The sequence below is a fragment of the Gavia stellata genome, chromosome 2, assembly GCF_030936135.1.
Source record: "Gavia stellata isolate bGavSte3 chromosome 2, bGavSte3.hap2, whole genome shotgun sequence".
Lineage (NCBI taxonomy): Eukaryota > Metazoa > Chordata > Aves > Gaviiformes > Gaviidae > Gavia > Gavia stellata.
Genome location: NC_082595.1, coordinates 18,344,292 through 18,361,541, shown reverse-complemented (window position 1 = coordinate 18,361,541; position 17,250 = coordinate 18,344,292). Strand labels below are relative to the sequence as shown.

At 35.5% G+C, this 17,250-nt stretch overlaps 1 protein-coding gene across 1 annotated transcript in view; it reads right to left on the bottom strand.

Moving 5' to 3' along the window:
* Window positions 1-17,250, bottom strand: part of KIF6 (kinesin family member 6) — a 173,044-nt gene that overhangs the window by 129,810 nt on the left and 25,984 nt on the right. The window contains 1 exon segment of the mRNA XM_059835476.1: window positions 9,192-9,321. Coding sequence (XP_059691459.1) covers window positions 9,192-9,321 — 130 coding nt within the window.

Below are 17,250 nucleotides of genomic sequence, written 5' to 3'. Positions count from 1 at the left end.
CTGTTGTAGTGAGGGGCCCGAACACAGTATTTGAGGTGTGGCCTCACCAGTGCCGAGTACAGGGGCACGATCACTTCCCTACTCCTGCTGACCACACTATTTCTGACACAGGCCAGGATGCCGTTGGCCTTCTTGGCCACCTGGGCACACTGCTGGCTCATCTTCAGCCGGCTGTCAATCAACACCCCCAGGTCCTTTTCTGCGGGGCAGCTTTCCAGCCACTCATCCCCAAGCCTGTAGCATTGCATGGGGTTGTGACCCAAGTGCAGGACCCGGCACTTGGCCTTGTTGAACCTCATACAATTGGCCTGGGCCCATCGATCCAGCCTGTCCAGATCCCTCTGCAGAGCCTTCCTACCCTCGAGCAGATCAACACTCCCACCCAACTTGGTGTTGTCTGCAAACTTGCTGAGGGAACACTCGATCCCCTCGTCCAGATCATTGATAAAGATATTAAACAAGACCGGTCCCAAAACTGAGCCCTGGGGGACTCTGCTTGTGACTGGCCGCCAACTGGATTTCACTCCATTCACTGCGACTCTTTGGGCCTGGCCATACAGCCAGTTTTTTTACCCAGCGAAGAGTGCACCTGGCCAAGCCATGAGCAGCCTGTTTCTCCAGGAGAATGCTGTGGGAAACGGTGTCAAAGGCTTTACTAAAGCCTAAGCAGATTACATCCACAGCCTTTCCCTTGTCCACTAAGTGGGTCATTTTGTCACAGAAGGAGATCAGGTTAGTCAGGCAGGACCTGCCTTTCATAAACCCATGCTGACTGGGCCTGATTGTCTGGTTGTCCTCTACATACCGCGTGATGGCACTCGAAATGATCTTCTCCATAACTTTCCCCGGCACCAAGGCCAGGCTGATAGGCCTGTAGATCCCCGGATCCTCCTTCTGGCCCTTCTTTAAGATGGGCGTCAGAGTAGAACCATGCTTTAATCAATACACCAACACTCCTTTTTACAATATAATTCTATCTCCACTATGCAGTTCCCATATATGGAAAGCTCTGTTAGAACTCTTGCAGGAAGCATAAGGCAATACAAATTCAAACTGTTAAATGGGATGTGATTCTGAAATGTTAATTGCAGTCATAATCCCCCACACTTTGCTACTTTTACCACACAAGTAGATACAAAGCACACAGCAATAGAAATGACAACTTGTCAGCATCTTCAGTCCAAAAAATAAGCTTTTTTTTTTTTTTTTTTGCTATCTTACATATGCAATTCTGAGCATCACCATACAGCTGTTCAGAAAGTTTGTAAACTGAAAACAAATAAACATATTTTTCTGGACAGTGTCTCAGAGCCTACTAAAAGTTTCCTTCAGTGGCTTTCAGACTTCATTTTGGCTTTGTTAGTATTATTCAAACCATATGCATATGAAATCATCCTCACACTAATTTGATGTGATGAAGGAAAAAAAGAAAGAGGGGAGTGGCCTGGCTCCCAGCAGATGGTTGCTATTGTGGAGGTTATATATAGAACAACTGATGAGCTGCAGTTACTTACAAAGAAATAATTTTTTCCAGGAATTCTGTGACATCATAAACCACATAAGCAGACTTCAGATGCTTTGTGATATCACATGAACACTACCAAGGAATTAATGCCAGGTCATCTGTTGCTGCCCATTTGTGGCATGGTAAAAGAGGAATTCGATAACATATCTTTCAAGATCATGTTTTGGTAAAGCATCAGTGGTTTTTTTGATGTTGGAAAATACATACAAGAGATATTTCAAGCCATACAACCCAGTCTCCTTTTTCTCCAGGACCAGGATATACCTGTGTTTGCGGAAATCAAATAAACTGTATAGAAGCTTTGTGACTTAAACGATTACATCTATTCACACAACCGTTGCAAGAAGGTGATTTCTAGTCAAATGAGAACCTGCAGCACAGCCATATTGACAGAAACATCCAAATCGGGTGCTTCTTGCAAGAAATACAAGCTCAGGAAAGGTCCAAAAACGTGCTGGAGCCTAAGTTACACTTCTTAATCTAATTGTTATCTATCTCAAAGCAACAAAACACTACAGGAGTTCCTCCCTAAATAAGAATTTGTGTATTTCCCAAATCCTTTATTTGTTGCAGCTGCTATTATAAATGTTGTTTTCACTAGGAAGAATAGCCAGAAACATAATGTTACTGGTCTAAATAGAGTTCTTAATAATTGACGACCTAAGAAGGAGAAAGTTTCTTAAATAGGAGAAAAACATGTGAAAGGCTGTCTGAAAATCATCATTAGACCAACAGAAGCTGCAGCTATCTGGAAGAATAATATATTGATTATGGCTGCCAAATACACTCAGACAGGAAGTATAGAAAAGAGTTCAGGACAGCTAGCACAAAAAGATTTCACAGGTGATAAACGCAGTTGTTCAGCCCATATTGCAGACCATCTCCACTTGGCAGTTTATACAGTTCCAGTGGAATCTCTTCTTTTAATCAAAATTCTTAGACATCAGAAGAACATGATTTTTCTGTATGAGTAAATTAGTGACCTACCAAGGCATAAATGAAGGCTGATTCCGTATGCTCCCATTTTTTTTGAGAGAATGTCTCAGTGAAAAGGTACAAAATCATTTTTTAAGGGGGGTTTCTTTTTCCTCTTAAGTTTTTTTCATTTTTGAACAAGGGCAAGGGAAAAGAGGAAAGCACTGATAGCATAGGTTGATATCAGATTGATTTTCTCCAATCTCAAGCTACAATCAGATGGATACCTGCAGGAAGAAGTTCTGACAGCTTTAGTCATTTCACAGTTCAGATGGTAAGAAAAGAGCCATTGTGTCCTACAAGAATGATAACAAAGCAATTTAACACAGTTTGTTTTTCTCGTTGAAATTCATGCTTAGAATATTCTGGTGTTTTCACATTGTTGGTTTATAGCACAGAACATCATAAGTCTCTGCAAGGCTGAAGGAGGAGAGGTTCTTTGTTGAAAAACAGTGGATATATCTGTCTAATTAATATAAACTCCACCATTTCCAACAGAACCATGCTATATTGAAGGGTATGTAAGTTGAAGAATAGGAGGTTCCTGCCTTTATATCTGGTAGATGAGTGAGACCTTAATATATCTTTAGTTTCCTTTCTGATTAATATAGTACAAGTGAAGGGGCTCTTCAGGTGTACTTAGGTACACTCGACACAGTTGAAATTGTAAATTTTTTACTATGAAAATATAAGGATCAGAATAAGTTCAATCTGACACTTCCCTGATTTCTAAAAGCAATACTTTACCTTTCCATATTTACTACAAGTACAGTTTCACAGTTAGATCATGGTAACTGAGATAATTTTTAAAATAATTAATATTCCCTGAGGAGAGTATTATTAAACTTTATGTTATACAGTGCCTTTTATCCATATAAACGCCAAAGCACTTTAAGGACTATTCAAAGTAGTTCATATGACTGGTGATTGTTTTACCACACATGGAGCTGAAAGTACCTGTGCTGAAATGATGATGCCATTTGGTGCTAATGATACTATAAAACAGGTTTGTCAGAGTGGAAATAGATTAAAAATTGACACCAATGAAGAACCTAGGAAAGCAGAAAGTTGTAATCATTCTGGAATGTAGCTCTAACATGGATAACGTCTTCTTGGCAAAAATGTCATTTAATCTTGTGTTCACACATTCAAATCCTATTTTTCATATTTAATCCAAAAAAACCTGCATTCAAACACTACCAGTGGCTTTCTAAATATATGCAAGAGAATATTAAGGGACAATAAAAATAAATACAAAGGGAATGAGTCCAATTCAGAGGTCACAAGTTAGTCCCCACAGCTCTCTTTAAATGTTTCAAAGTTTCATTCTTTCTTGAAATAAACATATTTAAACATTGCCAAAAGCTTACTGCTTGCCCCATGTGTACTTCAAACATTTTAAATGATGAAACAAATTCTGTGTAGTATGCACTGTCTTCCAAATTTAAACAATGAAGTATTATAAAACATGCACTAAAACATTTCCTTCCTTATTAAAATGAAGGAATTTTTCATTAGAGGGAAAACAAATGCTAAATGTACATGTACCTGCAGTGTTCAGACATATCATTCTCACATAAATTTTTTACAGTTTTGAAATTGATGCATGCCCTTGGGAGGCTACTGGGTCTACCTTACTCTGCTATTTTAAGAAAAATACTAAAAAAGGACTAAGAATTCTCTAAATCATAGAGGTTCAGGCTCTACTATTTCAAAGGACAGTGATCACAAGAGATTCCCATCACAAGAATTTAGAAAAGACCACTTCCGCTGAAGACATATTAATAGCAAATCTATCAAAATAAAATGGTTTGTGAACACTAGCCAAATGGCCAAACACTTATTTCTGTACAGGAGCTTTTTTAGATGCTTCTGCTACCACCTGTGACATATGTGCAAATTAGATTTTGGAATCCTTTGTTTGCATGTATTTGAGATACCTAAATCATAAAGTTGGCTTAAAAAATTAAAATACAAAAAATAGATTCAGATTATTTTTATAGCCTGTTGCTGAATTTCTTATGCATTCAAATGTAACAAGAAACTCTGTTTTATGCGAAAAACAAAAAAGACAAACAAAAATATAGCCCTTACAGTTGGAAGAGCTGCCAACAAAAGAGTAAGTTTTTTGGGTTTGTTCTCTGCCCATTTCTCCCGGGTAAAATGTAAGAGACAAAAAATTCCTATTTGGATTTTTACATTATAAATTGTTTGTGCACAGATGTCTCCCATCTTACCATTTCCACAACTTGTAGCACATATCAAAACTAGAGCAAAGGATTGGCCCTATACTGACCTATAAACCAATACTGCACAAATTAGATTAGCTTCCTCTTTTTTCCTTCTCATGAGCTATATAGTTATGTGTGGGAAAGAAGTACTCAGTTAAAAACTTTCCCTTAGGTTCTGACATTTAATGAATGAATTAATGTAGACTATAGAATGCTTCTAATATTATGATCACTTCCTTTTTAGCACAGTGTGGTGGTGCATTCCTTCCTCCCCCTTCCTGGGCCACTCTATGATCTCAGGAATTCCAGCTAGGCCCTGGCCTTTGCACAATGAGTTGGGCAGTTAAGCGTCCCTTGACCGTACCAGGAATTCTTGCATGGCTAAGGTGGGGAACAGCACTGACCATACCAAACACTCCTGTTACCCAACTTGAGGTGGGTAACGAGAGCAGGAATAATCAGTCATCCCCTGACAGCCTTGGAACATCCCTTACCTGGACTGTAGCCCAAGTGGAACGGTACCAGTGTTACTGGAATTCCAGTAACTTTCCAGTAAATTGCTGATGACTAAAGCTAATCATCTTATGAACCTATAAACAGCAGTCCCAAGTGAGACCCTTTGAACTCTCCTGGACTGCAGCGGGCTGCAACCAGCATCTCCCTCTGAGTGGAGTGGCTCTCAGAGTTTCACGAACTCTCCAGCTTGTGAAATTCGGAGGACTGCCACCGAAAGCTGGCAACGGGACCTGGGCTGAAACCCTCTCCTCCTCGAGGCTCAACCCTCACCTGTTGAGAAATGCTGAGACATTTGAAATTAATATTTCATGGAACTCGAGGGGAATTTTTAACAGGTATACCTTTATATATATATATATAACTCTATATATATATAAAACTTTGTGTCTGTATGTGTGCGTGAATCAATTTGAATATTCAATAGCAAATATAGTATTATTATTCCAAATCTGTAATCAAGCCACTGTTGTGATTGTAGTAAATTCTATTAACTCACTTGGCAAATGTTAAACTAATCCACGATTAAGTGTTGCTAAAATCTTACAATTTACCTTAAACTGTGAATGAACCTTAGATTGCTGCTAAATACATATAATCCTTTAGATATAAACTGTTGACCAAGTCTCAGACTAGGATTAGACCCAGCCATACCTAGACTCCTCTCTGAGAAGGAGTTCAGAAAGCAAGGGGGTCTACGCTGAACCTCGTGACTCAACGGGAGGGTCTTCCCTACTCTTTGTATCTCTTCCACTAGACATAAACCGTTGTCCAAGTCTGGGACTAGGAGTGGACCTAGCCTGTCTTCTCTGAACCTTGTGACTCGGTGGGAGGATTTCTTTGTCTCTTGTACCCTTCCTTTCCTTTAGATACAAACAGTTGACCAAGTCTGAGACTAAGTCTGGATTCAGCCGCACCTACGCTCCTCGCTGAGAAGTTTAGAAAGCAAGAGGGTCCATTCTGAACCTCGTGATTCAACAGGAGGGTCCTCTTTATCCTTTTGTTTCTCCAGTCTCTCTGTATAAATCATTCTAATTTGATTCTAATCTGATTCTAATTTGATTTTCCTTTGTATGTTTTGGTAAGTAATAGAGTGGACCTTGCCATCAAATTCTGCTAAGTCGCATTTTTATAAACTTCTATTAAAATCGCTTTTGCCAATATCCTCGATGGTGATTCTTTAAGCGGCCTAAATGACTCATTCACAACAAATTGGTCTAGTCAGCAGTTGCACCACACAGTCACTGGTGAGGCCAAAATGTAGCACTCAAATCACAAGTTAGACTCCACTAGCAGAGGCATTGCAGAAATTAAATTGTCATTCTTATTTTCAAAATGGTCCTTCAACTCTTCAAAGAAGGGTTATCTCAGGGGTAAAGCATTAGATTGCAATTTTAGTGGCTGCAGTTCTGCCACAGATTTCATATGTGAACCGTGACAGTCATCTTCATTTTTCCATAGCCAAACTCTTTATCATTAAAAAACATAAATCAAGCATTTCTTTTACGTTCTTTTCTATTTAAGTTTATTCATCTTGTGTCTTTTAAAGTTTACTCAAACAAGGTCCTAATCTTTTCTTGAGGTCAGGAAGTGTTATCATAATTCAATTAATGTTTAAAAATATGGATCTCTGGAGAAGAGTTTATGGTTGATAATCATAAGTCCTCTTCCCTAGACCTCTACATTAAACCCTCATTTCTGCAAACACAGTCACTTAAAGCCAAAAATGCCAGATGATAACGGGTGATAAATTCTGTAATGCCTAAGAGGAAGCAGCACTCAGTAGGCTCACTGAACTGTACTGCAATGTACCTGCTGCAATTGCAAAGAAACAATGAATGTGATAACTACATAAATAAAACTTCTACAACGAAACCCACTTCATTTAAAGTTTATGGAATCATATTAGCATTCAGACTAAGCAAAGTGAATATTGCTGCAATGGGTGGTAGTTATTCCAAGCACGTATTCTCTGCATTTTTTTTCTTTTAAGTACTCTTCATTAAAGACCAATGAAACAATAACTTTAAAGTATTTATATAACAAAAAGCTCTTGCTGTGGCAAAAGCAGCAAAAGTGACGATGGCATAGCATTTGGTAACCCAAGCCAGTCAGATTAGTGAATTCTTTATTGTTGGAGTCCCACACATTCTCATGTCTATTCTTATGTTTTCTAGCAAGTACTAGCATGCCCCACATAAAACTACCAAGTTGTAGATTAAAAAATTAGCTAAAGGAGATTTTTCTTCACACAACACAGCTAAGTCATGGAACTTGGTGTAACATGAGATTTACGATAAAAATTTACAGAGGTTGAAAAAAAGCATCTGGGCAAATTTATGTAAAGAAAAAATACAACAAAAATTATTAGCTATAAATAGTCTGTAACACAAACTAATGAAGATAAGGAGATTTTTTTTTTTTTAAAAGTATTATTTACTTGGTTTATCTTTTACTGATCTCTACCTATTTGCTATTGGCCATTGTTTAAAACAGGAAACTGGAGCAGACACCTCTTTGGTCTGACCCATTAAGAATATTCTTTTAGTTTTACTGAGCTCATCTTGACCTTTAATGATTTACCATCTTCATTAGTCCTATTATTTGTTCATGACTTTCAGTGTTGGGGATATATTTTCTCTTCAGGCAACATTTTCCAAATATGTAACTCAATTGCCCTTTACAATTGCTGATTTATGACCCTGTCAGCCAGCAGCATACCATTCTTTAAATACTCTGTCTCATTTTCTTACGCAGCTCCTCCAAACTGATCAGAGATTTCCTGAAGATCTTTTTCTATACAATGAAGTTTCTGTTTTCATTACCAACTATCATAATAGCTTTTCAGGCTTCTGAACTCAATATAATCTTTTTATCTCCTCTATTACACTTTTTCAAGTTCCTCTCCTCTAAGTTGTATCAATTTTTCCATTTCAATATCATCAAACAGTTCCTTGCCTCAACATTCATATTTACTAACAGCCCTTAAGTACAGCTTGATTATCTCTTGCCTTAACGTCTTTTTGCCTCTCAAAATGTCACTGCTGAAATAGTCTCCCTTGAGAAAGTTTTTTGCCTATTTACATTTTGTAATTTAACACTTCCTCCCCTGTGCCCAGGTTTACATGGTCAGCCAGCAGGAACAGAGAGCTACTTGACAATTTCATATACTTTAAATGTCTTTCTCCTCATTGATTTATTATTTATCTTTTTGGTCAGACAGATGAAGAAAACCCACAAATTTCTAAAATAGAATTAGCTGTGTTGTGGTAAAGACACACTGACAGTGCTCACATTATACAATACACTTTTTATATTTACATTCCATTCCCAAGTATGAAGATAAGGAATTTTATTAACTGGACAGGGAAACATTTCATTTGAACTTTCCAGAATCAGTAAAAACACCCTTGTCTTTGCATATTGGCAAATATTTATTTTGAATGTGCTTCGCACTACCATTTGTTTTTTTATACATAAGACCACATGTTTATGCAATAAGAAGAAAAAAAGAGGGGACTGCTAACTCTTACTGTAACTACTTCAAAGGCAATACAGTACTTCTGTGGGAATGTTTGACAATGCTTTGTAAGGCCATGTTTTCTAATCTTTAAATGTGTATGTATGTTGATACATATCACATTCAAAAGTCAGTCTATGGTTTATGAGAAAATTCTTTTTTCTTACTTATTTTAACTGCAGTAAGTTATGACATCAACAACCACCAATCAGCTTCACTAAGGACAAACAGAAAGCTCTTTGCAAAGTGAAAGCTATAAATCAGAGAAATGCTCATTTAATTTCACTGTGGAAATACACTCAGAAAGAAGATACTTACTCATTTATCTCCAAGGACTTTGAAAATATCTATCTTATCCTATGTGGAGAAGTTTATGACCATTTTAACTCTGGTGATGGCAAGTAAGATGTGTAGCAGCAATCCTCACCTCAGCAATCATTCTGTTGGTGTCTCCCAAGAAGAGTAAGTTTAAGGCTTCCTCTTCATTGGTTGCTTGCTGAAGAGACAAGTTCTTCAGATGAATGTTCTGATCAGGGTCTTCCATTATTGTCACTTTTCTACATGGGGAAAAAAAAAACAAAGTGAAAACTAGAATTGTTGTAAGGTGATCTTTATTCCATACTTTCATTTCAATTGCACCTAAAAGGTAACATCAAAAACTCAAACCCAATCATAATAAAAGAACTAAAAACATGAAGAGTAAAACAATGCATGTTAATTTTTTTTTTTACTGTCTGCCACCTCCTTTTTACTCCTTTATTATAAACCTCCACAAAGAAAAGGAATATATAAAAACTATAACTATTAGAGAAATCTTTGGGATTTTTTTTAGTGAGATATAACAAAATCTCAAGAGCAAGAGGTTAGATGAATCATCACAAATAAGTAGGGGTTTGTTTGCCATTACCACATCTATTTAAGCACAAATGATACATAAAGCATACCATAATCCTGATGAACAAATAGGCATAGAATATTTCAGAATTAACACATCTGTAGCCAACATGTTTTAATAACTTCGCATTTGTCAAGATTATTCTCTTTTCATTATTCTAAAATGGTAATAACTACAAATGTAAATGATCCCTTTCTTTAATTAAAAGCAAGCAAACAGAATGATTATATTTATTTCCACTGAGATTAGAAATGTTCTTAGTTGTACTTCCTTTAAGCCTTAAAGTTCAGAAAAAGGAAGTTAGATGGAAGAAGAAAGGATATGGCAAAAGCTCTAGGAGAGCTACTAAATATTACTGAAACTCCTTTTCACTTCTCTAAATAGACCTTCTACATAAGAATTTCTTCTTTTGATCAGGTTACTGAGAGTTAAACTTTATTGGCTTTACTGAGTAGCCATTAGGGTCTCCTCAGTTAGGACATTCTATGGTATCCAATATGGAAGCCAGGCAATTGCATCATTGGATTTGGAAAACTTCCAGAGTGAAGACTTTATTAAAATTGAAGTACATTAATTCTGAGGATGAATGGCATGTCCTTCAGGGCGAATTACATGTTCTGAGACAACTTACAACAAGCAAATTGGAACTTTTTTAAAAGTTAGAAGTTTGGGGTTTTTTTTAAAAACAGGTGTTTTTTTCCCTGTAAGAATAGATAATTCTTTATATATACACATACACGTATTTGTAAATGTATGTGTATATATATTTTTTTCCATGTTCTTCGAGGTTAACCACAAGAGGGAGTATGGGGCTTGAGTTTTTATCTCCAGATAATTCTTGCATGTTAATTATTCCAAGCTGCTTCAAAACCACACAGGTTGGCTTTTGTTCTGCTTTGCTTGTCTTTTTTTCCCACAAAATTGACAGAATCAAATCGAGGAACTAAATAGCATTCCATAGTATTGCTCTTAAGTATTAGGGAAGTAGTTTACCCTCTGATGGTCAAAACATTGTTATGGATATACAGAAATAGTTTGAACACATTTCAATACACTCACTATTTTAAAGAAAAAAATACATGTAAAAGTACGCACAATGCTTCATTAGTAGTAATAACAATTGTTTTTCCAAGTACAATTGCCTCCTACTTATAGCCTTATTTTTGTGCCTTACTCTACGTAAGACAGCACTAGCACAGTCACGAAACTCTGCTTCCCCCATTCAGAGCACAAACAAAATAATTTCCAGACAAGAAAGATATTAGTTTGGATGAAAAGCTCTGGAGGATTATTATATAAGACAGTGGGGACATCGCAAACCAGTGACAGCCTCCTATACAGTGGCCTTGCAGCTATTAGGAGGATTTCCAGATGAAGGTGTAAATTTGCACGTCTTAAGAGGCATCTGTCAAAACTTCCTCAGAAAGATATGTTCCAAAGTGACAACAAAATTATTTATTTTATAGTGCTACAAAGTTACTGTATAATATGATAATAGATTTATATAGAACATTATAATAGTGAAATCTTTAAATTTCATAGCCTGAACTTGGATCTTGGAGTGGAAAACTCTGTTAAGTTATCCATAATGACTGAAAGAAGGCAGAGACAAGGTTTTGTTTTCTTTATAAACAAAGAATCTTTTCCATTTGGCTTAATGGATGGAATTTATAGCTGACTAGGAAACCTGTAGGATGGGATCAGCCTTTTTTATACTGTTATTAACTCAGGCCCTTTCCTGGACCAACTGAGCTACCATTAATGCAAGACAGCCTTATACATTTAATGCTTTCATTTATGAAATTGCTGTTACTGGCAAACAATGAAGTTAAAGCTTCCTTTGATTAATTAATACTATCTCATTAATTTGTGTAGTATAAATTTAAAAAACCTTAAAAGATTTTGGAAAACAAATGACAATTTTACAAATCAAGTTTCCTATGATTATATCTGTCCCTAGGGCTTAGAATTTAAGAAATCCAAAATAATGTAAAAAACTTTATAAACATTTAAAAAATAATCATAATAATGTAAGCAAGTATTATATGAGGATACATACCTTCTATGACAATACATTAGCAGAATATAGGGATACTACTTCAGCATGAGGAGGAGACAATACAGCCAATAATAAATTTAGGTAAAGGATAAAACAGAAAAGCAGCAAGCATGCATCTTGGAGCCTGTCCTGAAGAACAGAATAAACTAATGGATAGCTACAACTAATCTTTGTGTAAAGTTGCAAGGAGCTTTAGGTTTTAAGAAGGAATGGCCATTCTGTTACAGATCATCCAAAAAAAATAATCTTTCACAAGTATAGCTCCCTGAATACCACCTCAGAGGACAAAGTCAACACTGATTCAAGAGGCAAGGTTACAAAGTTATTCAAGCACCAGCACAGCTTTCAATAGCACAAAGATTTGATTTTCCATTCCTCAAGCATAAACTCCTTAGCTTGTGAGACATGACAGAACTACGAGATAAGTAAGTATTGGTTGCAGACTGTTCTCGTGACACATCATATTGTGATAGGAAATCCTTCCCACTGTCTCCAATGAGTTCTACACGTGAGACAAGAAAAACACAGTTTGCTTGTTCTACACTTTATGGACATAGCAGTGTATTGATACTGACTGAGAGACTGCTGCATATTTAGGTGTTAGTGATCCACGTAACAGTTAACCGATGCAGGCGTAGCCTGTGCTGTGCTGCACACACAGCATGGCATTCAGGCATGTGTCTTATGGCACAGACCCCTTGGCTGCAGGATAAATTCAGCCAGGTCATTGTAACAGAAGAGCCTGCAGGCAGCTGCCACCTGGTCATCACACCACTTGCGTGGCCTTGCCTTTATCAAAAAATGCCGCAAGAAGTTCTCATGAGAACACCCTTTAGAAATGGACCTGTTTTCTTGTAAGGAAATTATATAATAGCTCAAATGACTAAAAGGGAGAGCTGCTCTCCACGGACAGGATCCATCCTGCTCTGCGCAGCGCGCCATGGGGAAATCCGTTCAGGCTCCATCCGATGCTGCATGAATGAGGGGTGCCCAGCATCTGATGGGATGTAAGATTTACTTGCCATCTATATTCCTCTTCTTATTCTGTCTTATTAAAGCAGTTACCTTATTAAGCCATTTATTGCTGGGCCTTTCTTACTGAGGTCCGGAAAGTGCCCTGCACCAGCTCTCTCTCCCCCACACCCCGCCTTGCAGAACAAGGAGTTAGAACTGAAACAATGAGATTGGTAGTTCATGTACGAAGAAACATATAAGATCTGTTAGAATTTGTGGGCAACTGTAACAAACTCACTCGCAAAAATACGTCTGTTAAATAATACTTTGATATTCAAAAGCAGAGTTGCCTTGAACAGCACAGCAATAATCTAAACTGAATTAATTTACTCATCCGATGCCTTTAGAAAAGTCACCTTAGAAAAGTTTCACTGACTTCTTCCTACCGGTTTTCAGCAAATAAATCAACATAAAATCTGGATGGGCATAAACAATATATAATGTATGCTGAAGTTATTTTACACATTTAGAGTGATTTGTTTGAAATGTAATGAACAAAACATAATCTTTGAAGCAATGATTCAGGACAGTTGTCAGCTGTCTTCCCATTAACAAACAGAAAAGCTTAAGTTTACAAACCTTAAGATTATCCTAATCTATTGTATTCAGTGGTAACACTTACACTGAACACTCTTCATTTTGAAAGAATGTATTTCATATGAAAAGTGTGAGCTATTATTATTAGCCTTAGAAATTTTAAACCACTGGTGATTCTCAGAACACTGAAAATATAGGTCTTGAAGATCTGTGGATGGTGGCCAGTTTCTAGATTACATAGTTGGTACAGCCACTGAAAAGGAGAAGGGCTGACATTAACACTGTTGAGCCTGTAGATAGGCAACAGGTGTATTTGCATCAAAAAAATCAAACTGAATAAAATATATTTCCTACATGCTGAAAATTATTCCTTCAGACTTTTTTTTTTCCTTTTTTCTTCTTCTTTGTTAAGCAGCACAGGAATTATTACACTAGTTGGTTTAGAGAATAAACTCATTTGAGGTAGTTAACCAACATTCAGTTACAGATTTTTGTAAAAATGAAAATATTTTACACTGACCATGGAACATAACAGTTCTGCATGTTACTAATATATATTGATATAGGTATCATTGTTGATGTTTGAAGTTAATTGGCTCTTAGCTTAAAGTGTCTTTCTTTTTATGGAATTGAGTTCACTTAATCTATAGTTCAAATAAACTTCATATTTCTGGAGCATAAGCTGTTTTGGCTTTGTTTTGTTGGGGTTTTTTGGTGGGTTTTTTTGTTGTTTTTTTTGTTGGGTTTTGTTTTTTTTTTAAGTCAGCCAACATCATACTAAATCTTATACTTTTCCCTATCAAAGAGGACTTTAAAGAATCTTCACACAAAAATAGGGAATCACTTATGCTGGCTGGCAGTTTAGATTACATTTTCCCCCCAGCCACATCACTCCTGATTAATGGTTGTCTAAGCTCTCTGTGAAGTCGCTTCTCAACTACTGCAGTTTAAAACCTGACATTTTAAGGTAAAAAAGCATTAATTTTGGTTTGCCTTCACATGCAAAGTGTCACCTGCCACAGTTTGGACAGGTAAACCAGTAATTTATCAGTTGTCCTGAATTAATCTATGACTAATAGTTCTACAACCTCAGTCTTTATTTTTGTGTTACCATTCAGTGCCAAGAAAATTCTTAGTTCTTAATAAATAATACAAACTAGTTAGGAAGAGTTTGTACTGGTAGGTTATAACTAAATGAAATTGGTTTGATTCGGTATCATGGAGTTATATAAATTACAAATACACTGTACAACAGAGAACCTGTTAGAGGAGAAAGCATCTTGCACAACCTCAGAGTAAATGAAGAGCTTCAGAAAAATTTTCCTAATTTGAACAGTCCTGCAAATCTTTTATGAAAACAAGAGATGGCAGTAAGAATTCAAATAGTCTTCTACCAGCTATATTTTATATCAATAGTCTTATACTTTTTATATGTTCAAAAACAATCATAATATCCTTGTATAAACATGGAACTCTCTACAGTTACAGAATTAGATTGTCAATATTAAATTAATTTTTTGCATTCTAATAAATAAGATTCTTCAAATGTATGTGCATCTGCATGTGCTGTGTTTCAGCTACAGTGTCACAAAATTAAAATACTGTCAGCTTTGCATAAGCAAAACATAAGGCATATTGTATATGAAGCATTAAGGTATATCAATTGATATCTTCTATGGGCTACATGTAATATCATTACAACTAAACATTATGAAAACTGGTTTTTTTTTCTGTGAAAATAAAAGTCCAATGGGATTTCAAAACCAAATTTAGTTGATGTATAAATATTTGTACTTATTAGAAACATGATACATATTTATTTATATATGCATACATATCTCTACATATGCATACATAAATAATTATGTAATTCTATACATGAATCCATATATGTATACCTATAGACAGACACACATATATATATATATGAACTACATTTACACATTTTTCAGGATTTCCTGAAAAGTAGTGATTTTTTGTGAGACTATCTTCCCTTCTTATCTGGCAGACCCTAATGAAATCATTAAGCAGTATTAAGATGAAAATTTAATAGTTTACAGAGTATACAAAGGATGGCTACACACAAAATACTGGCTTCAGCAGCTAGGATTCCAAATCTAATCATGCAATGATTAGATGCAATGGGCAATTTTTAAAATTTTTATTATTCACTTTGCCTTAAACATAAAATACAATTTTAATGTCTCATTTTTCAAGTAGTATCAACAAGGCTGTTGTGTGCTTTTCATAACTTCTGTTACCTGAATGCCATCACTCTGTGTTTATTCCTTCCATTAAACTGATAATGTAAACTCATTAACATAAGTTTGCTAGGCAGAAGTACGTATCTTTGAATCAAATTGCATCCCCTTCTTTTGCAGGAATATGGATAACAATACTGTTCCAAAATAATCTGCACACTTTACAAGGCTAACTAATCCTTTGTTTACTTTTCTAAAATGACACATTTCTTCAACGCTTTTCTTGTCCATCTTATATTCTTGGGAGAATATCAGTGCAGACTGCTAATATTTACCCAAGCATAGAAAACCTGCATCTGGCTTTGTATGGTGCTTAAAACCTTGATGATCCACTGGGGAGTTCAACAGGAAATTATGCATAATATGACCCTTTTAAAGTACAAAAAACCCACATGTTCTTTTTAATATTCTCATTAAATGTATGCTTTCAAACAAACTTGAGGAAGTTAGATTATTCTGTACCTTGCTTACTACCACTAAAACATTAAAAGGTGTTAGGCATATTAAATTATCAGAAAAATGAAATATATATTAGGTAATAAACACCTGATATATTTTAAAATAGGTGACTACTTTTTACTTTACATGTAACTACTACTTACTTTGTCATTTACAAAAATTAGCCAAGTAACTAAAATAAAGTTAATCATGCAACTACCTTGTCCTGCAGTCTGTACTCCCTTTTTAGTTCAGAATTTCACTACATATTTTTAAATTTTGAGTCCCTACATTATTATCTTAAAAAATAAACAAAAATATTTTATTAAGTAAATACTTTTATACAGTGCTAAATGAGTGGTGAAGGTATAGTTTTAGTGTACAGTACATATTTTTTTGACAAATTATATACTAGAAACAATAATGACCATGAACAGTAAAACCATTAAGCACTTACTAAGATTAGTTACTCTGCAGAGAAAAATTTATTATCTCACTAAAACCCATCCTGCAATAGTAGACACTACATAAGTTTACAGGTAATTATGATTATCCCAGTGTGCTTCATACCTGATTCACAATCAAATTATCTGTCAACTTTCACTTTTTTAAAATAGACTAATACCTAATAAGGGGTTGTTCTTTAGTTTAATTAAATCACCATACATAAACCAATTTCGAGATTCTAAAATTCATGACTCTTAGTAAACATTCAGAACCTAGTTTTAAAAGGTGACATATTTTCCAGGGCATATGACCCCCAAATAACTGTTTCAAATAAAGTTGCAATTATATTAATCAAATTCAATTTAGTTCAATTCAATAAATTCAATCTAATAACATGAATAAATGGAATGAGTTCAAATAAAATATTGCAAATAACTTAATAAATGACATTAATAATTCAATAAACTTGAATAACTTAATAGCATTAACTTTAATAAGCTGAATAAAAGTGTAACAGACTGTTTTTTACACACAACTGTGAAAAAAATCTGCACCTATAAAAATGGGCACAAAAATTAAATTATTATCCAAATTAGTCTCCGATTTAAAATTTTTCTCTGCATAACACAAGCAGCAGATAATAAATCAAACTAAATTCCTAAACTTTACCATGAAAGACATCAGTAAATACATACAGTCCTCACAGCATCAATGTGTCATAAAGTGATAAAATTTAGTTCCATTTTACAGATGAAGAAAGCAAAGCAATGAGACCAACTTACAGCCCAGTCTCATGCTTTGAGTTTGACTGCTGCCCTCCTTATCTCTAGACTAG